This window comes from Panthera tigris, chromosome F2, assembly GCF_018350195.1.
Source record: "Panthera tigris isolate Pti1 chromosome F2, P.tigris_Pti1_mat1.1, whole genome shotgun sequence".
NCBI classification, from domain to species: Eukaryota; Metazoa; Chordata; class Mammalia; order Carnivora; family Felidae; genus Panthera; species Panthera tigris.
In genome coordinates this window covers 78,752,822-78,777,966 of record NC_056676.1, presented here as the reverse complement: position 1 = coordinate 78,777,966, position 25,145 = coordinate 78,752,822, and the positions used below count along the sequence as shown (strand labels likewise).

At 43.7% G+C, this 25,145-nt stretch overlaps 1 protein-coding gene across 3 annotated transcripts in view; it reads left to right on the top strand.

Moving 5' to 3' along the window:
- Positions 1-25,145, top strand: part of LOC122234964 — a 44,936-nt gene that overhangs the window by 5,440 nt on the left and 14,351 nt on the right. For 2 of the 3 annotated variants that reach the window (XM_042973199.1, XM_042973197.1), the window contains 5 exons: positions 3,346-3,450; positions 11,699-11,851; positions 12,476-12,627; positions 13,855-13,905; positions 23,584-23,758. In XM_042973199.1, coding sequence (XP_042829133.1) covers positions 3,346-3,450; positions 11,699-11,851; positions 12,476-12,627; positions 13,855-13,905; positions 23,584-23,598 — 476 coding nt within the window. In that variant the 3' untranslated portion in view covers positions 23,599-23,758. Of the gene's footprint in view, positions 1-3,345; positions 3,451-11,698; positions 11,852-12,475; positions 12,628-13,854; positions 13,906-23,583; positions 23,798-25,145 lie in introns of those variants that run through there. The other variant, XM_042973198.1, reaches the window with a different exon arrangement.

Here is a 25,145-nt window from a genome sequence, read left to right as displayed (position 1 = left end):
TGGAGCCTCTTGACCCCGCAGGTAGCTCGGCAGGCTCCCTCCCCTTGACCCTGCCTCGCTTTGGGGAGCTCACCGCCTGGAAATACCGCTTCCCCCAATAATTCCCTCCGGAGGCCTGGCTGGGTCTAATTGCTTGGCAGATTGCGTCCCCGGGGCCCAGCACAATTACCGAGTATTTAATAATAATTAAAACAGGAGATAAACGCTCCTCCTCCCTACCTCTCTCGCGGTGGGGTCTAGATTTCCCCAGGCACTCTTAATTGTTCTAATGTCACTGTCAGCTCACAAGCCACCTCCTCTTAAAGTCCTGGCAGGAAAGAGTAGAGTCTATATTTAATCAGCAATGCCAGGCAGGGGACTGGGGCCGCAGAGTCCTGCCTTTGTACACATCGTTCCCCTTCCCGGATTGTCCCTCGCCTCACTGACAATAAATCTGGTGCCTGCTCTCACGGGCTCAACAAACGACCTGTCGAGTATCCGTCTGTACCAGGCATCTTCCAGGAGCTGGGCAGACGGCACTCAATCAAACCAGCAGCACAGAGTAGTGGGGCCAGGGGCCACCCCGTGCCTGTCACCCTCCTTTGTCCCTAGGTGAACCAGAGCAACCAGAACAAGGTCATGTGGATAAACCTCTCCCAGGGGCTTGGGCCCTGAGGCCTGTAGGGGACTTTGAGGTGATGGTCCAACTCTGGGCCTACCCAGCCCTGGCTCTCCCGAGGTTTGAGATGTCAGGGATCACGGTCTGCTCTGAGTTAAATCAAAGCCTCTCCAATCAGACCGAGTGACACGCTAGAGCATGCCTTCTCTGGCCAGTGACAGCGCCCCACCACCAGGATTCTGTTGTCCTCAGCTGATGAGAAGCCATGAATAGGTTCTGGGCAGAGGAAGTCCATGGCTCGAATTCCTGCCATGAACCCTGCCCGGCTGGCCCGGCGTCCAACATGCTCCTCCTGGCCGTCCCCTAGCCACACTCTTCTCTTGGCACCTTCAGGGCATCCGGTGTTCTCCTGATCTGGGGCCCGGGCCCTGCTCCTTTGGTCCATGTGGAGCGCACCCTCCCGGGGCCTGGTCAACCCTTACCCATTCTTCAGGTCTCAGATGGTTTCCCCGACCCCACCTCCCCACTCCCTCAATGTAAATTCTGTTTTCCCGCTTATATTCTCCTTCCGCACTGAACTCTTCACAGTTGTGGTGAACATCTGTAAGAAGATATTAACCAAGTAAGACAACACGCTCCACCCCCAGGAGAGCAGCATCTAGGACTTACTGCCGTGGACCGTCTCGTTGCTTAGCGTCAGAGTCCCATCACTGTTCGTGAGACCGAGCCCTATGTCAGGCTCCATGCTAAGCGTGGAACCTGCTTAAGATGCTGTCTCCCTCTCCCCAGCTCACGTTCTCTTGAAGAAAAAGAAAACACTTTCAGACAAAACGAGCCCAGGATCTAGCAATGGTCGTAGTAGGTCTCTTGGTAATCACAGTGCTCAAGATTTGGCCTGATTCATCCTTGTGCAATCCAGACTAACTGCTTGGTACACAGCAGTCATTCTGGGTCTTCAACACGAGTGAGTGAGTGAGTGAGTGAGTGAGTGAGTGTGTGTGTGTGAGAGAGAGAGAGAGAGAGAGAGAGAGAGCGAGATCTCTAGTGTCCTCAATCCCACTTTCACTACGTGCTCCATTATTTTGCTGGAGCATATCCTATGGGAGCTTTCTGCAAAATTGTCCCATGGGAGGTACGTTTTTGGAGACCTTTCTACAAAAAGGTCTTGATTTTACCGTTATTGTGGCTACTGTTCTGAATGGGAATAGAGTTTTGGTTTGGAAACGTTTTCCCTCATATTCTTCAAGGTATTGCTGCAGAATTCTCTTTTAATGTGGTGTTAAGAAGTCTAAAGACATTCTGACATTTGGTCCTGTGTACCTGTGTATGGGGTTTGTTTTCCTCTCGAGACATACAATCTTTATCTGTCGTTCTGGATCCTCATGATGAGGTGTAGGGAGGAGTGCGTGCAAGGGGACTTGGTAAACCCTTTAAGTCTGGAAAGCAGGTCCTTAATTTCTAGGAAGACATTTTTAAACACTTTTCTTCTCTGGCTTTGCTTTCTGGAACCCCTATTCACAGCTTCTATTGCCTGAGAGGGTCTTTTATCTATTTCCGTCTTTGTTCTTTGCTTATTTCCTGGACATTTCCTCAAACACCAAGGCCCTGGGTGGCTCAGTTGGTGAAGCTTCTGACTTCAGCTGAGGTCATGATCTCATGCTTCATGGGTTTGAGCCCTGAGTCTGGCTCTGTGCTGACAGCTCAGAGACTGGAGCCTGCTTCAGATTCCGTGTGTCCCTCTCTCTCTCTGCCCACCGCCCTTCCACTCATACTCTCAAAAAATAAACAGACATTTAAAAAAATTAAGAAAACTCATCTTACATTGTCCTCCCATGGAGTTTTTCGGGTCTGCATTACTTTTTCCAATTTCAAGAGCTCCTTTATTTTCTCACCTTTTCCCCTAAAAAAATAGCATCCTGTTCCACATCATGAATACAGTATCTGAGGACATTAATAATTTTTCCTAAGTTTTTCCTGCTTTGTCCCAGTGATTTCATCTTGTTCCCCCCACTTGTTTTGGCCTCTGCTTTTTGTTGGAGGTTTCCCTCGGATTTTTGGTAACCTCTGGTTGTCTGCTCATGTGTAAGAGTGGGGGATAAGGAGCTGATGGGGTGTCTGAGCACAGGATAGTTTTCTGACTCAGCTTCAGTGTGGGCTGCCCTCGCAGGGCCCTTTTTTGAGGGATCCCTGAAGCCGGTCAGAGCTCGTGGAGTTTACTCTTTCCAACTCACGTCTGAGGACGAAGGTTGGGCTGCCAGCGTTTGGGAGCAGAGAAGGGAAAAGAGGCAAAGCAGTTCACGTTCGTATGCACCATGGCCACTTAGCACCTGGGTTTCCTTTTTCCTCTCTCAAAAATATTAAAAAACAAAGAGGCAGGCAGGCAGGCAGGCAGGCAGGCAGAGTGTGAGCAGGGGAGGGGCAGGGAGATAGAGGGAGACACAGAATCGGAAGCAGGCTCCAAGCTCTGAGCTGTCAGCACAGGGTCCGACGTGGGGCTCGAACCCACGAACCATGAGATCATAACCTGAGTGAAAGTTGGATGCTTAACCGACTGAGCCCCCTCTGGTTTTCTAACAGCATCTCTGTCCCTAAGTGTTCAGGGGTCTTCTGGGCTAGAGATTCGGTGACTCACTGCAGTGAACAAAGCTCCAGTCTTCTGCCAGGGAGAGGGGAGGGGGCCCAGGGGTGCGAGAGAGGGTTTCCACGGAGGCTTCTGGATGACAATCATGGAATCCTCCTCCTTTCAGCCTGTTTCCACCCCACCTCTAGAAGTGCCCGGGGCCATCAACCCTGGAGTTCTCTGCAGATCCTGTGGCATACGTCCGGTTGGTTCCTGGCTTTGCCCGCTTCCGGTTAGTATCCCATGCCTCGCAGAAGGAAGTCCTACCATCCCACCACTTCCTGGTTACAGCGATTTGTGTCTGTCCCCTCCTCTTCCTGTTCATCTGGATTCAGAGCCTAAAAAAATTCCTTTTCTGCGGTTTTAGTGGAGATTCACGGGACAAAGATCAGAGATCTGTGCAACACCCCCTATCTTTAGGAGACAGAACATCTCAGGTGAAATATCCTCAGAACACGCTTTTACTGCCAGCCTTGTGACTTGTCCTGCCTGGTCCCTTCTCTGCTCTGGGCCTTGGAGGATCTTTTTACTCGCTCTTTGTGCATGTGGGGAGAGGAACACTGGGGCGCTCTGTGAGCCTCTCGCAGATCCCTGTTGATAAACGCCGTGGCTCCTTCTAGGAGCCAAGACCACAGAGGTGTGTGGGGGAAGGGAAGGGCTGTGTGAGGAACTTTAAAAATGTGGCAGAAAGAGAGAACAGCAGGGATGGCCTGTGCTGAGGGCCGAAGTCATTTTGGAGTGCGTGAGCCAGGGGTGGGAGGTCAGCAGGTGTCGAGTAAGCTTTCTGGATAAGGCCTCCCAGTGGGGCCAGGCCCAAGGATGGCCAAGCTGAAAAGCCCAGAGCTCAGCAAGACCAACCCCTCTGTGCCCAGGTGGGCCCACCAGGCCCACAGGGGTGGCATCTTGCTCAGATGCACTGGTGGGGCCATTGGCAGAAGGACGGTATGGGTGCAGAGCCACAGGAAACCGACCGGGAGACAGAACTAGGATTGCCGGAGGCGTATTGTGACAACATCGGCGACTGTTAGAGCAAGGAAGCAGGGGTGGACAGAGAAAACCCTAAGAGCAAGAGAGGTCTGACCAAACTTCAGTCAACTTAGCCAGGAGCTCTAGAGCAAAGGCGGCTGGTTGGAGAAGGCCGCGTCAGACAGATGTGGCAAAGCCATAGTATCTCCCAGTGCTTAGTCAGTGGTGGTGGACGGCCTGGGAAGAACGCAGCCTCAGAACAAGCGAGATGGAGGAAATTACTATTTGCAGCTGCCGGTCAATGTTCTTGCTTAAAGGGAGAGCTAGGGATACAGCTCCAAGGCTCCTGGGGTCAGTGGGGGTGTGGGGGTGGGGTGGGAGGAAGGCAGCCACAACCCTCATTCCCTGATTACCCACCTGAGGTGGGAAGGAGGGCAAGGCTTCCCAGAGCCACACATGTTCCCATCTTCAGGACCAGGGCAGCACAAAGCAAAGGCATAAGGACCTTTCAACGAGGACACTACCTGATTGATGATCCTACTTTACACTGCCGGTCTTTCCCCTCAGACAGACCAATGCTCAAGTTCAAGAGCATTGAACCCCACAGGCGTCCTGGAAATAATAGCCAAGGAAAGGTATTTTTACAGGCCTGCTGAGGAAATGAAGCAGGACCTGGGACGGGCAGGGTCTCAAGCGATCAGTGGTCTTCGTACTAATCTCCGATGGCCAAAGTACCGAGTTGCCAGGCCCTTAATCTGTGCTCGGCCACCTGTGCATCACATACACACCATCCCACCTTTCTCACACTACCACCTGCTCGCCCGCATGGCTTGGGGGAATCCAGGAATAACCGAGCATCAGGAAGGCAGAGTCCAGATGAATTTTCAGCCCACACGGGCACTGAGCATACCCTCCGGGCTCCCTTTGCACCAGGCCCTTCGCCTGAGTAAACCCCAATGCTGTCCGAGGATTCCACAACCAGAAGGCAGCCCCTGGAATGATCTGGAGCCTTCTGCCCTGACAGCTTGTGCACAAATACACATTCTACATGGGGGTTGGGGGGGCCGGGGGGTCACCTACATCCCCTTCTTGAGTTTGGACACGGCAGCATGGTCCTATTCCCACTGATCACAGACAGCGCTCGGCTAGTCACGGACCCCAGTCGTCTCTTCAGTCGTGGTGGGAGGCCTTCAGAGGTACTTGGATGCCCAGTAGTGGGGGGCGGGGAGGTTCTAATGCGTAGAGGTCAGGGATGCTGCTAAGCATCCTATAATACACAGGACAGGTTATTCTACCCCCTCCCCCCCCAAATAGTCATCTAAAAAGCCGATAATGCCAAACTGTGATACCCTACTCAGGAGGATACCTGATCGACAGATCTCATTACAGCTACTATTTATTGAGCCTCTACTATATAGGAGGCACTTTACATACAGCATCTCAACCTCAACAAGCCTCTCGGTCTGCAATTAACTCCCTGTACACTGGAGAAGAGCAGATCAGGCAGAGGGAAAGCAAGCTGCTTGTGGTGTCCCCTTCGCTAAGAGCCTGGGGCACGGATTTGGAGGGAGGTAGTGTGGACGCCAAAGCCCATACCTTTGATGCCTTTTACGTGTCCTTCTAGAGAGAAGGCATTTAAAATTCTTAGATTGCTTTTGTAGTTTTTCTACAATGAACATATATTGCTTAAGGAGATAAGCAAACAATCCGAGAGAGGAGAATAAAGTCACCCATAATCCCAGCTCCAGAGAAAGTCTCCACGCGTGCCGTAGTGCATAACTGTCCAGATCTGTTTTCTATTCATAGAGCTATGAAGAGCTACGTATGGATAGAAAAATAGTTTGGTATGATGGAGACCTTCCTTAGCAAGACAGGAAACCCTATGGTAAGAAAAATTGGACTGAAGCGTGTAAAGTTTTGAGTAACAAGATTATACAGTCAAAACACAAATAGCCTGAGAGAATGTTCATCCTTTTAATACCAATTTTACGAGCAAGAATCTTATGTAACCCATAGGAAAGATAAAAGTTAGCATCCTTAATATTCAAATGGCATACTTTCCTGTCCTGGCTCAGGAAGGTCTCCAGCACACCAGTTTGATTAGCATTTTTCTTAAGTGTCCTTCTAGTAGATTCATCATTCACATTTTTATATTTAAAATCTTTATGTTCTTACATTTGTACATTTATACCTTTAATCCACTCGGAGCTCACTTTCTTATGTGGTATGTTCTAGGAGGTCTAGAATGTTCTCTCCCAGAGAGGGGGCCAGGTACACCAGTGGCCGTCACACCCCAGTCCTTTTCCCACTGAACTGAAACGCAGCCTTCACCAGAGAGGGAGCTTCCCAGGGTATGCAAATCAGGACAACAAAACTGTGTTAAGAGAATTTCGGGAAAAGGGAAGTCATGACCTTCATACAGGTATAAAGATGATGCACTAAATATTTTAAGTAAATAATGAGGAAACTGAGGAGATACCATAACCAGTTTGAGAAGAATTCAAAGAACACGTTTATAGATCAAAAATGTTGAAATGAGTTACACACACACACACACACACACCCCACCACTACCACCACCAAAAATGTGGGGCACCTGGGTGGGGCTCAGTAGGTTAAGTGTCTGACTTGATTTCAGCTCAGGTCATGACCCCAGAGTTGTGGTATCAAATTCTGCATCAGGCTCTGCACTGAGCATGGAGCCTGCTCAAGATTCTTTCCCCACCTCTTTCTGCCCCTCCCCTGCTTATGCTTTCTAAATAAATAAATCATTTAAAAAAATGTTGGATGTGCCCATGGAGCAGAAATGTTGGGGTTTTTTTCTTTTTTGGGGTGGAGGGGGTGTGGAGGTTTCATTCATATTTCATAGTGAGAATTATTTTGTACTTTTATCAGTCAGTGACAACTTAGAGTTATCAAATAGCTCCCATAGAGTCAGAATCCCGCTCAGAAGGGAGGGCTATAAACACACTCTTCCATCATTTTCCACTGAGACACAATAATCGAAGTTAATCTTGAAGTTTTCCTGATTACAGAGGAAAGCCGGTCTCCTTAGTTCTGGCCTGATTAAGCACATAGGTGCATTGAGGGTGTTAATTTACCTTACAGGCCGGAAGTTTGCTTTGCTACCAAGTTCACATAAAAACTCTCAGACTGGACATTAATACCCGAGTTCTTGAGAGCTTAAGAACTTTGAGGAGTATACAGGGGTTTGGAGAGAGAAGAAGAAATACCCTGAACGCTGTGCTCTAAGACCAAACTACTCTTATTTGCAAACCAGAAGCACATACATGGTTGTATTTGTTGGAGACCATTGCTCCCAAGGGCAGGCTCAACAGACTGGTAACTCTAGAACCAAGTAGCTAGTGCTTTCAGGGACAAATAGGCAGAAGGAATGGAGAAATGTAGGCCACACACCAGCATTTTATCTGTCAAAGCTCATGAATACACCTAACACAGCTTTTGCCATATTCCTTATAAACTTCTCGGTGGCAAAAATGAAAATATTAACAGACCCAAAGATATAGCCTCTTTGTAGTGTATAAAAATAATAAGCTTAGTAATCCATGTGTCATGCTTCTGTTTTACTTAGAAAGCATCTAGGAATCCAGGGAGTATTATTAACCTAGTAGTTAAAAGACTTCTAAGATTTTTAACATAAAACCTTGAAGTTGACAAATCACAAAATATAAGGCCGAAATAAACCCAAGCTCATCATCATAATGAGCCTGGTTAAATAGCACGTATTTTTATTCTACTTGGGGATGTTCATCCTAAACGGATACAGGTTTACTGCTCAAAAGAGCCAACATCATTCCTACATATTTAAGATTATGAAAAATGTGAATATTCTAAACACTGATAAAAATCAAAGACCTAGCTTTTCATTAAAAATATTAGTCTCCACTTGCTAAAAATTTAAATTAGGTGAACTTGAATTATCAAAATATTTGCATGGACTTTTTAAAAGTAGCTTTGAGGTCTAATATACATATAATAAAATTCAGTATTAAGTGTATTAATGCAACGTTTTTCGTAGATTTATAGTTATACAAAAGTCACCACAGATTTTGGGACATTTCTGTCACCCCTGAAAGCCATCACTTCCATCAGCCCTAGGCAACCACTAACGTATTTTTCCTCCATTGCTTTGCCTATGATGACAGTTCGTATTAATGGAATCCTACAATACGGTGTCTTGTATGGGTTTTCATTTAGCATAACGACTTCTTAAGCCCATAAAGCTGTAGCATGGATCAGTACCTCATTCCTCTTTCCTGCTTCTGGCATTCCATTGTGTGGATAACCACACATTGTATTATGTGCTCGTCAGTTGATGGACAGCTGGGTTGTTTCAGCTTTGGGGTGATCATGAATCTACTATGAACATTCACGTAAAAGTTTTTGCATGAACAGATGATTTCCTGTCTTCTAGGTAGACACCTAGGAGAATTACTGAGTCACAGGTAACTCTGGAAAAGAGTGTGGTGTTTAAAATGGAGAATCTGCCACAGCGGCTGCACCCTTTTACTTTCCCACCAGTAACATAGGAGAGTTCCAGTATCTCCACATTATCGTCTTTTTGAATTATAGCAATTCTGGGGAGCATGAAGTGGCATCTGTGGCTTTGTTTGGTATTTCCCTAACGATTAATGATTTTGAGCATATTTTCGTGTGTTTATTGGCCATGTGTACACATGCTTTGGAGGAATGCTAAGTCGATTGTCCAGTTTTAACTGGGTTATCTTTTTGCTATTGAATTGTAAGAGTTCTTTATATGTTCTGGATAGAAGTCCCTCATCAGACATATGGTTTGCAAAGATCTTTTTCTTAGTCTATGGATTACCTTTTCACCGACTTGGTTTTGTAAGGAGTGTTTTTTTTTTTTTTAAGTTTATTTTGCAGGAGTGGTGAGGAGAGAGAGAGCACGCATGCATGTGAGTGGGGGTGGGGGGGAGGGGCAGAGAAAGAGGAGAGACAGAATCCTGATCAGGCTCTGTGCTGTTAGTGCAGAGGCCGAAGCAGGGACTCAGTCACAAAGCCTGAGATTAGGACTTGAGCCGAAATCAAGAGTTGGACACTTAACTGACTGAGCCATGAAGGAGCCCCAGGAATGACATTTTAAGGATTTGCTTCTTCATTTAGCCTATTAGAAGTCTTACATTATAATGTCCTTATTTTCCCAGAATTAGGGATATTCTAATCATGAGTGCTTATCTTCAGAAGATAATCAGAAGAGAGCTCATTTACTTTAAGAGATGTTATAATCTAATTTATTAATGCCATTTGGATGTAGGGAAACATTACTACTTAGAGGTAGAAGGCTTTCTGAATTATAGACGCAGACATACAGAGAGCTTACAGCTTCAATTCTGCAATCTTAGCCATGGGTCAAGGGTAAACACAGACCCACAAACTTCTCCACTCTAGAGATTAAAGAGATGTTCTCCTTCCTGGTGAGGACAGGATTAGTAATTGAGGTCAAGATAGACAAAGACTAACAAGTCAGATTCTCAGTCTTCTCTCACCCAATAGAAAAATAGATCTCTAGAAAGTGTTGGTCAATTTACAGAGATCACTTAGTGGGGAGATCATAAAACCAAATTTCCAATCACTATGGCCCCTAGAAGAAATTACTTAAGGGGCCACAAACCAAAAAAACAAGACACAAGATTAATAGAGAAGAAAATTAAGATTAGAAAAAGTCAGCAATGTTTTATGGCTGCTGTGACCCAAGACAGATATAGATAGGCTAACACAGCCCACAAGCAGCATTTCCTTGGTGAAGTTTAGCTGACTCTGATAGGTGCATCCATTGGGCATCCCAAGGGAAGACCTCCAAAATGTGTTTATTTTTCTATTTAATTTTTAAAAGAGAACGCTCAAGCGGTAGAGGGAAAGAGGATCTTAAGCAGGCTCTGTGCCCAGTGTGGAGGCTGACTTGGAGGGGAGATCATGACTGGAGCCTAAATCAAGAGTTGGACACTTAACTGAGCCATCTAGGCGACCCATGTTTAACTTTTTCATCTAAGTGAGGATTCTCATCAAGATGAACATGATGTTAAAATTTTCACCTAATTAATGAGGAAACCAGTGAGGTGTTACAACCTGTTCAAAAGGAATAATAAAAAAAACCCAGACATATTTGCAAAGGTTTTTCCCAAGCCTGGGGGCCAGGGGCAAAGGGGAGTGGAATCATTTTGCAGAGCCATTAACGATCCAGGACCCACAGTGGGGTAAAATAACGCCCTCAGAATCTTCATCAGATGAAGTGTGTGCCAGACTGTATGTGTGTTCCTCGGACAATAACATGCTGTTTTCTGTTTGGTTTTGTTTTTTAATTTTTGAGAGAGAGAGAGAGAGAGAGAGAGACAGACAGACAGACAGACAGACAGTGTGCAGGAGAGGGCAGAGAGAGAGGGAGACACAGAATCCAAAGCAGGCTCCAAGCTCTGAGCTGTCAGCACAGAGCCCAACACAGGGCTCAAAGCCACAAACCGTGAGATCATGACCTGAGCCAAAGTTGAATGCTTAACGGACTGAGCCCCCAGGCGCCCCACATGCTGTTTTCTTAGAGTGGCTTTGTGAGAGTCCTATATCTGACAGGGAAAATGCCCCAGGAGTCAGTTTTATGAACACACACTTTGAATTTGTTCATTTGAACATTTCTTCGTAAAATTTAAATCACTTGATTACATTTAAAAGTGATCTTTAGGATTCTGGTTGAAAACATTACGTTCCTATCTTTAGACTCTGTTGCCTTTATGTGTTTAGATCAAGAGGTCAGGTTTCAGATGTTATAAATTATAACTTGTTAGTCATAATTAAACATATTCCCATCCAGGGACATAATAGGTCTTGTCATTTGTTCAGGTCTGGTTTTATATCCTTAAGATTTTGTAACATTTTCCATATTGATTCTTGGCAAGTTTCTAGATATCTTATAGGTTTATTGCTACTGTGAATGGGATTTTATGTCATTTTAATTTCTAGCTTTTTGTTAATATAGGGAAATGCTATTTATTTTTGGGTACAAATGTGATGGATTTTTCACCATAACAAGTTAAAAAAACAAACCAAGATTTTCAGAGCAAAATGTCTAGGGCTTTCTGGGTTTATAGTTATGTAATTATAGCATCTATAAATAAAGAATGGTCACTTTTTCAAATATTTGTTCTGAGTATTTACTTTTGTGTATTATGCTTGTTAATGTTTCCCAGTCTTTATAATATATAACAGCAAGTGCTACAAGAACTTTTCATATTTTCAGATATTAAGGCCAGTTTTATTAAAACCCAGAAGTAGTTTTGATTAATCCTCTTTTACACATAATTTTTACTAGGAATTACTGCTGGTTTATGGGAAATGACATTTGGATAGCCATTAATGTAATTTTTTTTTTTTTTTACCTCCTTTGTCACGTAATTTGTACCATTAACAGGGTAGAATTCTTGATGTCGAATTTTTACATTCTTGGGCTAAAACAGATTTGGTCATTGTCTATAATGCTGCAGGTTCGTTCCATGGAAACAAGCTCAAAGGTGGAGATTTATGTGAAACAACAATTCTGATGATCACCCACGTCCAGAGAGCCCTGGGGGGCTGGCAGCCCAAACTCTCCTTTCCAGTCCTCTGCCTTTGCCCCATCAGAGTGGTCTTGGATCGAGGCAAGGAGGCTTGCACACCTACATCCACAGGGAGGGTGTAACCTTGGACCTTGGGGATGCAGGTCTTTTCAGCCAATGTCAGTGCCCAGAGAAGGACACAGCTGAGCCTGATCATACACCAACCACCCATTAGCTCAGATGTCCATCAATGAAGGGGGCCAGAGGAGATCTGCAGGGGACATTCAGCCACCCCCTAGGAGTAACATTTTGATATGCTACCAGGTTCCTGGATTGACATTTATAGTCCTAATACAATCTAGATTTTGGTTGTATTTTATTTAGAAATTTCAGTTTTCCGTATCTAGTGTAATCTTACTATCCAAATCTGTTTTTGGTATTTAAGGTCCTAAATGAGCTCACCCCGGAAGCAGAGTGCTAACAGAGAAAGCAGACCAAGGAGCAGACCTTGGGAGAACACGTGAAGGCCGGGCAAAGGGAAAGGTTGTAATGAAGAGGCAGGGGAGAGAGGAGAGAGCTAGGACAGGGGTGTGGGGTTCCAGATGTGCCACTGGGGCTGTCATTTGATTCTGTGTGAGTATTATAGGGGGATTTCCTTCTCTATTTTGGATGTTTCCTTTTAGGCGGCCAGGGTTCAATGAATGTTAGCTTCTGTCTTTGTCCCAGATCTTCATTTTGCATCCAGGAGAGAGGAAGTTGGACTGAATGGGACACTGGGGAAGAGTAAACCAGGCATGTGGACGCGGCCGCCTCCTGTGCTCTCCTGGGCACCACGCCTCCAGAGACAATACCATTCTCCTCTGCACTTTCAGGCTGCAGTGAGTGTTTGCTTAACTTGGAGTCATTGGGTAGTAGTGTTAGCACTGGTGAAGGCAAAGTCAAGAGGTTATAGCCCAAAGGGTTTGCAGAAACAGCCACCACTGCCTCCCAGTGTTCTGGAACCCGTGGGGAACCAGAGCGGGGCATGGTTATTAGGGGCTGGGTCAGAAAGCCCTCTGTAGATTTAGTTTGGTTTCCCCCCTCTTTACAACGAAAGACACACTTCAAGCTTTTGTGGTAATAGACTCCAGACTTCTTAGTTTAGTAATGGTAATCTGGGATCTCGTAGATCTGACATTGTTCTCTGAACGGCAGATATCGTTTAAAAACTTAATTCAAGGGGCACCTGCGTGGCTCAGTCGGGTGAAGCACCCGACTCCTGATTTCAAGCTCAGGTCACCATCTCACACTTCGTGGGTTCGAGCCCCGCATTGGGCTCTGTGCTGACAGCTTGAAGCCAGCTTGGGAGTCTCTCTCCCCCCACCTCCCCTGCTCATGTGCTCGCTCTCTCAAAATAAAACTTAAAGTTTAAAGAAACTTAATTTTAATATTTATCTACTTTTAGCTTGGATATATGTGGAGTTCAGGTTTACATACACACATGACCAGATTTACTCCTTGCAACGATATTAGCATTTACCTGCTATCATTAACCCATTTATAGCAACATAACTGGCTTAAATATGGCTGGTTTTGTTTTTGTTTTGGGTTTTTTGTTTTTGTCGCCCACACCACTGCTTCCCATTTGGGAAAAAGCTTCTCTGGGAAATCACCTGACTATACTGGTCTCACCTCCACCTATGAGCAGCCAAGATCAAAAGCACCACACGCTATTGTAACAAACAGTAATAGCAAAGATGAAACAAAGGATTTAAACCCATTTATTAAAAAAACAAATACGGGGTGACTGGGTGGATCAGTCAGTTAAGCGTCCGACCTTGGCTCAAGTCATGATCTCACAGTCTGAGTTCAAGCCCCGCATCGGGCTCTGTGCTGACAGCTCGGAGCCTGGAGGCTGCTTCTGATTCTGTGTCTCCTCTCTCTCCCCCTCCCCCGCTCACTCTCTCTCTCTCTCAAAAATAATGAATAAACATTAAGAAAAAATGTAAAACAAAAACAAATGCCCAACTCTCAGAATGGGCTAAAAAACACTTCAGCCACATGTTCCTTGTAAGAAACTCAAGCTTGTTTACCCTCCGGTCTTGAAACTTCTGTTTTTATTGCAGGGCAATGCCAACAAACAGAAAGGTGGCATGGATCCATTGATTCCAGACATGGTATGAAATCAAGCAAAGGGCTATTTTATATCGATAAGTGATCCAACTCAGTGGGGAGAAAATAGCTCCTGCTACTTAACGTGTTCAGTAGACATAGCTCCACAAACATGTGCAGAGGCAGTCAGGCATTCTCAGAGCTCTGAATGAGTGAATGCCTTTCCCAAATCCTGCTGAAGATAACCAGTCTGGTAAGGTAGTGAGAACTCTCTAGCAGCTGGTGGACTCTTGGGAAGAGTCCAATGGTTGTAGCAGGAATCCCGGCACAGTCTGTGTTGAAAGGGACTCTCCCTCTCACCTTTGTGGATTGAGGTCCTCCACATGAGAAGGACTGAGACTTATGAAGGACTTCGAGAATCAAAATAGAGAATTAGTCTGAATAAACAAAGCAGGTGTTCTAAGACCTCACAGGAAAAACTTAAGTAAAAGACACTCTGTGAAGGTTCTTTTGGTTGGGAGCAGGAGAGAGAACAAAAACAACCATGTTAGCTTACTGTTCATCTATTTCTGTGTAAACAACCACCCCAATTCTCAGTGGCTTAAAACAGTAAGGCCTTACACTCTCTCCTGGTTCTGTGGGTTGATTGAGCTCAGCTGGGTGGGTACCCTTGCTTGGGGTTCTTGGGGGTTACAGCTGTATCTGGGCAGTTTTGATCATAAACCCCAGCGGTCAGCATAACTGAAGACTCAATAGGTTCCTGGGGTTCTTCTGATCCCCATGGAGTGGACTTGGGCCAAGTAATCTTTGTACTGGGGCTGTGCTAGCAGGACAGGTTGTTCAGCAGCATCCCTGGCCTCTACATACTGGATGGCAGGAGTCGTCTCCCCCCACCAACCCTGTATGTGACAAACAAGACCATCTCCAGACACTGTCACATGTCCCTTGTCAGAGATCCCTCTTCCATCTACTTCGCATCCTTATCAACTACAGGGAAGGTCCTAGTAATGGGATCTCCAGCGTGCCAGGGATTTTAACTGCCCACCTACAGCAAGTCACAAATAGCCAAGTAGGCTTTAAGCCACAGCCAGGGGAGCAACTCCTTCTTTGCTTCCATGCCTGCCACATAGAAGTGTTTCCCCTGGCTCCTGTCTGTGGAATGCTCTTAACACCCTCTGGGATGGTGCTGCCCAATTTGGAAGGATTTTTCTTATATAAAGAATTCCTTTTAATGTGCCTCAACTGATCTTTTGACAGGTTTCCATTTCGATCATCTACTTCCTAAGGCCACTTGCAGTCAACCTTAAACCTTTCATTTTAAGGGTCTTAAAGTCCCCCTAGAAGCAACCCTGGAGAGAGGGACTCCTTACTGCCTTTTCCTCCCTCACTTTCCCATTAGCTTGCCAGCACTTCTAGGGATCATCTTCCACACCATGGCACATTATCAGCTATGTTCATCCTATGGGTAACCAGAGCTCAATACTGTCAGGTGGCTTCAGGGCACAAATTCTCAGGCACTTCAAACAGGTGTGCAAGCAGAGTAGCCACCAGTGACCAGGGAAACCGTCAGATAAAGACGGGAGGCTGGTGGCAGCCACCACATGCACTTCAATAGGAAAGCCCCTTCGGGCCACTGCTAGCATCTGCGGTGGTGAAATCTGGGGTCCTTATCACTTCTGGAAACTGGGACTAAGAAAACACTTCTGGAACCCTCTGAGGAACCATATAGAAGGTGCCATACAAGGCACAAAATAGGGTGGAAGAATTCTATAAATATTCCATTCTGCTTTAGCCAGATGGCAACTACCTTGCAATTCTAGATGGGTGCCTGAACCAAGATGGAGACACGGGCTCCCACAGGTCTTCACACGACAGCAGCAGAGCCGTCCTGGGGCCAAAAGCAAGGCAGAGGTGGTGCAGTAGAGGGGAGTGGTTGTCAAATGGCTGCAGGAACCCTGGAGCAAGGCAGCCAGAGACTACTCAACCCACATGCTGACATGTACATCTTCCAGAGTCTTTAGGTTCCTTCCTCTACATGAGAGGGGTTCCGGCACCTTGACTTCACTTAATACAGACCGACACCGAGCTGTTTGTTGCTAGGGACCACGCATTACATCTGAACCTTTATAGGAAGGGCTCTTTTCCTGAGGATTTTGGACCAAGGTGATTCCAGGTCATCTTCCTTGGTCCAGCACCCTTGTAATTGGTTCCCACACACACATACCTATGTTTTGGCTGATGTGACAACCAAAAGTTGCAATTCTGACAGCATGTAAAAGCTATTGCTTCCTATGTTCAACTTCTGTCTGCTGGGATGATTCGATTGTAATGGGCCTGGGGGAAGTGAGGATTGGTACAGATGCAGAATCCCCTCCAAGGTAACTTCCTCAGGTCAGGTCTATACCACAGCTCCAGGCAAGGGTGCATGGGGGATCTGGGGCCTCAGCCAGGGGAGGAGGGGCTACTTTGGCAGAAGTGGAACTCTGCAGGATTTGGAGTTTCATGATGGAGAATTCTGGAGATTGGAAAGGGGATTATATGAATGAAACAGACTTTCACCTAAGAGCCCTGATACAGATATGAAGTTTTAGTAGTTAATTTGCCACTTGAAGGACTAATACTTGAGTTTTTCTTATATACTGACCCCATAGCTAGAAGACAGGCTACATTCTTTTAGGGAAGGCTTAAAAAGCTCTGCTCCTCTGACCATGCCTTGCACTGAAAAGGGAAAAGTACAAATGTGGCCTTTTTGTTCTATAATCTCTTCAGGACACTTGGAAGTAGCCAATCTCGTGTTTTGGCATCAAGTGCCATATAATTCAAGGTACAGGGAGACATCATTCTGATGATTTTGTAAGTGTGTGAGTCTCTGAATTAGAGATTTTTTGCTTGAAATACCTACAGTGACTTTTTAAGGAATAAGTTAGAGGGACCAAATCTAACTTTCAGGGTCTCCACTACAGAGACTCAATAGCCACTTCTCCCCAGCATTCAGGTCCCCAGAGTCCACAGGGTAACGGGGGATCACGCAGGACACCACTCAAGTTCCTATTTGGCAAGCACATGCATTTAGAGGTAAGGAAATGGATTCTGTTTCCATTTTACTTCATCAAGCCTGCAGCATAGGTTTGCCAGAGTCCCTTGCCTCCAGGGTCCTAGATTTATATTCTACTAATGAGAACTAGCTATTAGATATCCAGCCCCCAAGGCACAAGGGAGAGCAAAATAAACAACCACCAGCACAAAAATAGTTTAAGTTTCTTTGTTTTGGGGAAAGACAAACCAATGAATATGTTCCTGAGTTTGTTGGCTTTAAAATGTGGAAGTTCTGAAGTAGGGATTGTGGTGGCGGGGAAGGAGGGGGATGTCCCAATTTTAGCAAGGGAATTGGATAGGAAAAGAACAGTTTTTACTGAAGAACTCTGATCTTGGACTTTGATTTGTTCAGAAGATATGTAGAGATAATTGGGTTAAAATTAGTGCTCAGCACTTGCAAAGTTTTGAAAGTAATTGTTTGGAAAGATGCCTTCTCAACAATCAATTACGATACTTAATTGGAGACTTGAAATTTCCATCGCTAAATTTGTCAGACGCTTGTTTTAGAATCCCTTTATTTATCATAGGTTTGTGTCTTGGCCAAGTTGGATGTGGGAGAAATCTTAGAATTTCTTCACTATTTACTTAGCTCAGTGATTCATGGCTTCCAAGTATCCTAGAGTGAATAAACTCTGATAGTCCAGTATTAAATATAAAGGTATAGGATTTCACTTCATTAAATTTCGAGGTCTCTTTTAGGAAAAGGAATTCTTTTCTAGGACAGCCAGACTTGGACTTAGACCATGGGCTTAGAAAAGCTTCTGGGCTCAGTAGAAGGAAAAACAAACATTTTTACTTGTTTGTAAGCCTTAAACTCTTATTTGCAACCATTATCTTGTAGTGGGAAGGAGTCCACTTGTAGTGGGGGTGGGGGGGGGGGAATAGGACAACCAAGTTCTCTCTACCTCGCACAAGTCCTGTAATAGACTGGTGGTATTTAGTATTTTAATGAGAAAGTGACAAAATGGATAGCATAACGCAAGTGGGAATTTTAAGATTTCACTTTGACAATTGTCAGGTTTGACAGATACTGCTAATTGCATCAGGGAAAACTTTTTGTAGGAAGTGCTAAGTAGCCTTTAGTAATTGGTGATTCCTGTTTCCCCTCTAGTATCTACACAATTGCTAATGCAGAAGTTGCAGGTATACTCTACCATATACCATGCAAAAATATAAATATCTGCACTAGAAGTAAAATTTAGGTATTAACACTAAAAGTTGAAATAACTTATGATGTATCCAATTAGCGAATTTCTATGGGAACTCCTGTTTGTACACATTATTACGTGGTTTATTAGGAGTAGGTTATTGCAATGTTAGTACACCTTCTCTACCCAGTCATACCAAAAGTTCTGTTGAGGGGCGCCTGGGTGGCTCAGTCAGTTAAGCGTCCAACTTCAACTCAGGTAATGATCTTGCGGTCTGAATTCGAGCCCAGCATCAGGCTCTGGGCTGATGGCTCAGAGCCTGGAGCCTGCTTCAGATTCTGTGTCTCCCTCTCTCTCTGCCCCTCCCCCGTTCATGCTCTGTCTCAAAAATAAATAAACGTTAAAAAAAAAAAAAAGCACTGTTGATTATAATTAAATCCACAAAAGATACTATCAACAGTAAATAAGCAACATTTATCATTTTTCTCCTTAAATACTTTTGCTATTAATTTTTTGATAGTTTTAATTCCTCCATCTCCCCCATATTACCTCCTCCAGAGGACACGGAGAAATTATGGTTTAACACCAGAATTTTCCGTGGGGGAAAAAAGACATTTGAAATAGTGGATGGATTCTGTCCACAATATGGGATGATCTGTAGATAACTGGTCCAGACACTTCAAAAACACCAATGTCATTTTTAAAGATGAAGGAAACGTTTGAGACCAAAATGGCTGTTGTAAGAACTCCTTAGTTTGAGGAACAACCTCTGAAAATTTACTCTTCTATTAAAAGTAGGGAGAACACTGGCAAAATGAATCAAGTCGACTTTAGAACTTTTCAGGCTAGTCAAAGGTGAACCATCAGTAACATTTCTTCAAGAGAAATGACTCCGTCTCAGTCATAGCAGTGATCTTCAGTGTGTTTTCTCCTTCTCCCCAGCCTCAGGGTAGCCCAAACATTACAACAGCCTTACAACTTTACTTACAGCCAACAAACATTACTCCCATGGTGGGTGGGAGAACCAGCAGCCACTGGAAAGAACAGAACAACTTGGAGCTTGAAGCTTCTCCACAACCACATTAATAGAATTTTCACGATTTGGCCTGAAACACCACTGGAAATCTCCATTCTCAGGAAGGATTATGACAAGTCCTATACCAGGGTGTTTGTTGAAGACACTCAGTGGCAATTGTGAACATCATGGAGGTCTGAGGCATCATTACCAATTGGAGATAATAAAGGTTGACCCAAAAGCTTAAAAGGAAAAAAAAAAATTGGGAATGAGAATTCTACAGCACGATTTGAAAAGTTCCAGCTTATTCCTGGAAATCTACATGGCCACACATAGGTGAGAGCTGTTGCATACCCAGGGAAGACCTGAGAAGGTCCTGATTTCTTACCTCTAGCTGACCTTGGCCCTGTGCTAACAGGAAGTAAAGGCTGAAAAGTCGTAAACTGCCTACAAGAACAGTGACAGCTTGATCTACAACACACACAGATTCACTTAGCAAGAGCTTGGAGACTTAAGAGCTGAGGCAGTTAAAGAGATCTGCCTGGGGTGCCTTTGTGGCTCAGTTGGTTGAGTGTTCAACTCGTGATTTTCGCTCAGGTCAAAATCCTGTGATTCGGGAGATCAAGCCCTGCACTGACAGCATAGAGTCTGCTTGGAATTCTTTCTCCCCCTCTCTCTGCCTCTCCTCTGCTTGCACTCTCAAACATTTTACAAAGAGAAATCTGTCCAATTATTAGCTGACTGGTGGCTACACATGGCAGTTAGCTTAGTGAAGGCTCTTAAGTTTGTCAAGTACTGTTTGAATCCAAGAAAGAACAGGAGGATCAGCAACAAAAAGCAACAAAACAGAAGGAGGGGAAGATCGGACTTCCAGTTAACATGTCCAGCAAGAAATTACAAGTCTCCCAGGAAAGAGGAAGTATGAACCATCTAGAAAGAAAAAGCAGCCAGCAAACGGTCTCCAAGGAAGAAGTCAGACGTAGATCTAGGCTTTAAACCAGCTGTTGTAAATGTTCAAAGAATTAAACAAAGGCCAAAAGATGTCTAAGAACTAGAAGAATGTCATCTCCCCAAATAAAGATGGTTAATGAAGAAATACAAGTTATAGGAGAACCAACACAATTATGGAGTTGAAAGACAACTAAAAAGATCAACTTCTGCTGAGCTCTTGTGAAGTGGAAGAAGCATCAGCAAACTTTAAGACACAGCAGTTGAAATTATCCAGTTTAATTCCCTCAGTGGGATTCTAAGTCTGTTAACTGCTGAGATGTCTAGTTCTTTCCTTAATTGTCCTTTTAATATAGGTCATCATTAGATACCTAAGTATTTATTTTTTTATACTGAACTTTTAATTAATATGTAGTGTCCTGGTCTCTAATAACCTTTAAGGCTAGTTTTCCAGAGAGTATAGCCACCCCTACTATATTTTCATTACTATTTGAAAGAATGGAAACATATTTCATGTAATCTTTTTATAAGCGTTTGGACTTAAGTGCGTCTTTTGTTGACACCATTTAGTTGTACTGAAGAAAACCCATTCTGCCAATCTGTCTTAATTGGAGATTTTAACCCATTTACATTTAAAATAATTACTGATAGAGACTTCTATCCTTTCATTTAGTTCTTGTGCTTATTTCCTGTATTAGTGTATTTTGTTTTAATTGATTTTGAAGTATTTGAATCTATCATTTCCTTTTGTATATATACCATAATAATTTTCTTGTGTGATTACCAGGGGATTACGTATCTAATGTTATTACACTCTAATTTGAATTTATACCAGTTTAACTCAATAATATACAAAAACTCTGTTCCCTTTAGGGCTGTCCCTACTCCCTTTAGAGCTGTTGTAGTGCTCACAGAATTACATCTTTATACAATTTGTGCCCCCAGACAGACTAGTTTAAGAGAATGCATTTAGAAGAATTATGTAGAAACAGTGGAGTCCTAAGCCACTGTTTTAATAGTAGCTTTCATAATTACTCATTTACTTTTATTAAGATCTTTATCTCTTCACATGGCCTCGAGTATTGTCTAGTGTCCTTTCATTTCATCTTACATAACTACCTTAACAATTCTTGCAGGACAAGTCTACTGGTCATGAATGTCCTTCTGATCGGCTTTTGGTTTTCTGGAAAGGTCTTAAATTATGCCTTACTTTTGAAGGGTGGTTTCACCAGGTATAGAATTCTTGGTTGACCTAGTCAAAGGGGCTAAAAGAGAAACAAAAATCAGCCCACTGCCTTTAGCTTCCAAAGTTTCTGATGAAAAATATGCTGTTAATCTTATTGAGGCCCTCTTGTATTTGGCAAGTCATTTCTCTTGCCATTTAAGATCCTTTCATCTATCTTAGGAAACTTTGCTTATAATGTGTCACAGTGCGGTCCTCTGAGTTCACCTTACATGATATAGACATCCAAGAAGCTTCATAAACTGTAAGCAGTTCAAATTTAGTAAGAATTCAGGCATTATTTTTTCCCCAACCATTCTCTCTGCCCATTTCTCTTCTCCTTCTGGGATTCCGGTGATGCCCATATTGGTCCACTTGGATCCCTTAGGCTTGGAGTCTGACAAAAGACTGAATAAAAGTGAACATTTTTGTTTTTGAGAGAGAGTGAGAATGCAAGCAGGAGAGAGGGACAGGGGGAGAGAATCTTAAGCAGGCTCCATGCTCAGCACAGAGTTCGACACAGGGCTCCATCCCACCACCCCAGATCATGACCTAAGCCTAAGTCAAGAGTTGGCTGCTCAACAGATGGAGCCACCCAGGTGTCCCTAAAAGGGAACACTTTTTGTAGTCCTATTTTAAGTTCAAATTCTTCTGCCTGCTCAAATCTGTATTTGAATCTTTCTAGTGAGTTTTTCATTTCAGTTATTTTACTTGTCAGCTCTAGAAAGTTTTGGTTTCTTAGGTTTTTTATCTCATTACTGAGATTTCCATTTTTTTTTTTCGTATTTTCACTTCAGCTGGAGAAGGAGAAGGTTAAGATAGTAGGGGGAGGTCCAACAAGGACTATTTGCCTCTGTCCGTACCTCTACACAAATACCAGGGATCTGTTGCTTCTGGTCACAGATCCCAAGAGCACAGATCCCTGATACCTGGAGGACAGGATTTCTTTTGCCCACACTAACTCCCATAAGCTATTGTGAGCTGCTCAATTCCCAGTACACCCTTTGTGGATACTGACAAACATTCTAAAGGCAAACATGGAGAGACAAAAATTCAGAACAGTCAATAGTACTGAAGAATGAACAAGAGTTAGAAGTCTAACATCACTCACTTTCAACACTAGATCACTACTGTGATCAAGACAGTGTGGTATTTCTGAAGTAGACATAGGTTGAGGGCATGGACAAAGCCCAGAAAGATCCACACAAATATAGCTTATCCTTTTCTGTGTTTGTTCTACTGTGAATGGTCTTTTCAACAAATGGTGTTGGAGCAAGTGGAAGTCCACGTGTTAAAAAAAAAAAATCTTGACACAGACCTTACACCCTCCACAAATTCAAAATGTGTCATGGGCCTAAATGTAAAATGCAAGACTATAAAATTTCTAGAAGAGAACACGTGAGAACAATCATGATCATCTTGGGTTTGGGGATACATTTTTCATGGATTGTGCCTTTGATGTTCGATCTAAGAACTCAGTAAGCTGGACTTTGTTAAAATGAGTACTACTATGTGGCTGTCTTTCATTTTCTTAACCTCTTTCACAGACTTGGAAGATACTGTTCTATTTTAAGAGGTTCTTAGATTTTGTGAATAAAAGCGATCCAATTTTTAAAAATGGTAAGAACTGAACAGGTATTTCAGCAAGGAAGATACACAAATGGCCAGTTAAACATCATTTGTCATTAGGGAATTGCAAATTAAAGCCAGTTGCCACTACATTCCTATTAGATTAAAAACAAAAACTGACAAAATAAATGCCCACCAGGGTGCAGAACCTCTAGGATCATCACTGGTGGGGTGGGGGTGGGGGGAGGATAAAAGATGGTATAATCACTTTGGAAGGACAGTTTGACACTAACTTACAAAGGTAAGCATAGTCTTAACATAATCCAGCAATTATGCTCCTAGATATTTCTACCCCCATTAATTTCTGTGCACACAAAATCCTGCACAGGTGGAGGGTCTTCAAAAAGTTAAAGATAGAATTACCATATGACCCAGTAATTCTACTACTGGGCATTTACTCAAAGAAAATGAAAACATTCATTCAAAAAGACACGTGCACCCCCATGTTCACTGCAGCATTATTTACAATAGCTGAGACAAGGAAGCAACCCAGGTGCCCATCCAGAGATGAATGGATGAAGATGTGGTATATACACACAATGGAATAGCACTCAGCCATAAGAATGAAGTCTTGTCATTTACAACAACATGGACTGAACTAGAGGGTAGAATGCTGAATGAAATAAGGGAAAGAAATACTACAGGATTTCACTCATGTCTCATTTCATCTTGTTAAATTCCACAGGAAAACCAGACTTAAAAAACGGAGAACAAATTGGTGGTTGCCAGAGGGATGGTAAGGGGCGATGGATAAAATGAAGGGGGATTAACAGTACATTTATCACGAGGAGCACTGCAAGACCTATAGAGTTGTTGAATCATTTTGCACCTGAAAATACCACTGTTGACTATACTTCAAAGTAAGTGCTGTGCATAAGTTTTTTTTCCACAACTGCCAAAAACTGGAAGCAACCATGGTATTATTCAATAGATGAGTAAACAGTGTTCTATCCATTTAATAGAATATTACCCAGGAATAAAAATAAAGGAGCCAACAAGCCACAGAAAGGCATGTAGCAGTCTTAAATGCGTATTGCTAAGTTAAACCAGTCTTTAAAGGACTGTACTGTAGGATTCCAATACCGTATAGTAAGAGTATTACTTGTTTCTAGTTATTTGGTGGGGGAGGAGGGAGAGAGAATAGGTAGAGCACAGGATTTGGGGGGGAAGTGAAACTATTCTATAAGCTACTGGTGGACACATCATGTATTTGCCAAAACCTGTAGAACTTTAAAACAAAGTAAGTCTTAATGTATACAAACTAGGAAGTCACTTAGAAGGTTAGGGAATCCCAGAAGGCGGCAGACTGACAAGAATCTCACTATAGCACAGGTGTATGAAACCCTCTCTGGAGAGGGCAAGGGGAGATGTCAACACGAATGGATGCTTTAAGGATCAAGGTAAAAGCGACAGCATGGGAGCACACTCTAGTCAATAAATTCGTTTCCCACAAGGGTAGGTGTCATGATTGTAAATCTGCTACATATGTGCTAAAACTGAACAGTTAAATGGATGGGAAGTGGCAGGAGACAGATTTCTCATTAGATTTCTGGCCACCAAGATATAGAAGATCAAGGAGTGGTGAGGACAGACGGGAGTCACGGACTCTACACTTCACTATGTATTTGGTCATGACTGGCATATTGGAATGCCATGAAATAAGAATGGAGGAAAGCTGAGAGGGTTGTTGGGGGGAAATAAACATGTAGTCCTAAAGTAAAAAAAATTATTACTAAATAATGAATGTGGGAACTAAACATGTTACTAAAATATGTGGGAACCATCACACATGGGCAAAGTTTTAGTTGTCCAGGAGGCAAATGGAAAGAGCCAAGTGTAAATACTGAATGAAGGCTTAGGAAATTTTAAGATCCCCCATTTATTGCCAATTAAGAGGCCTCCAGTTGATTTTTCTAGTCCCAGGATAGATCCCATTGCCTGGCATTCTATGTTGTTGCTGATTTTAAGGCTGAAGTCAGGAGCCTACACTTCATAGTCCAGGGTGGTCTTGACCATCCATGGGACCAGTACCAACTGAAATGTGACAAAATGACCATTTCCAGGGAGTTAGACTACTCTGGGTCCCTCCCCCCATGCTGAAGCATAGAGGCCGTCCGTGGAGTCACCATCTGTCAGTATAATCTCAGATCCCAGGATCTTATTCATACCTAGAGGCATAAAGCTATCTAGCTTTGCTATTAGTAGGAAATACCAAAAAGTTAGAATATCGGTTTGAAGAAAGCACTG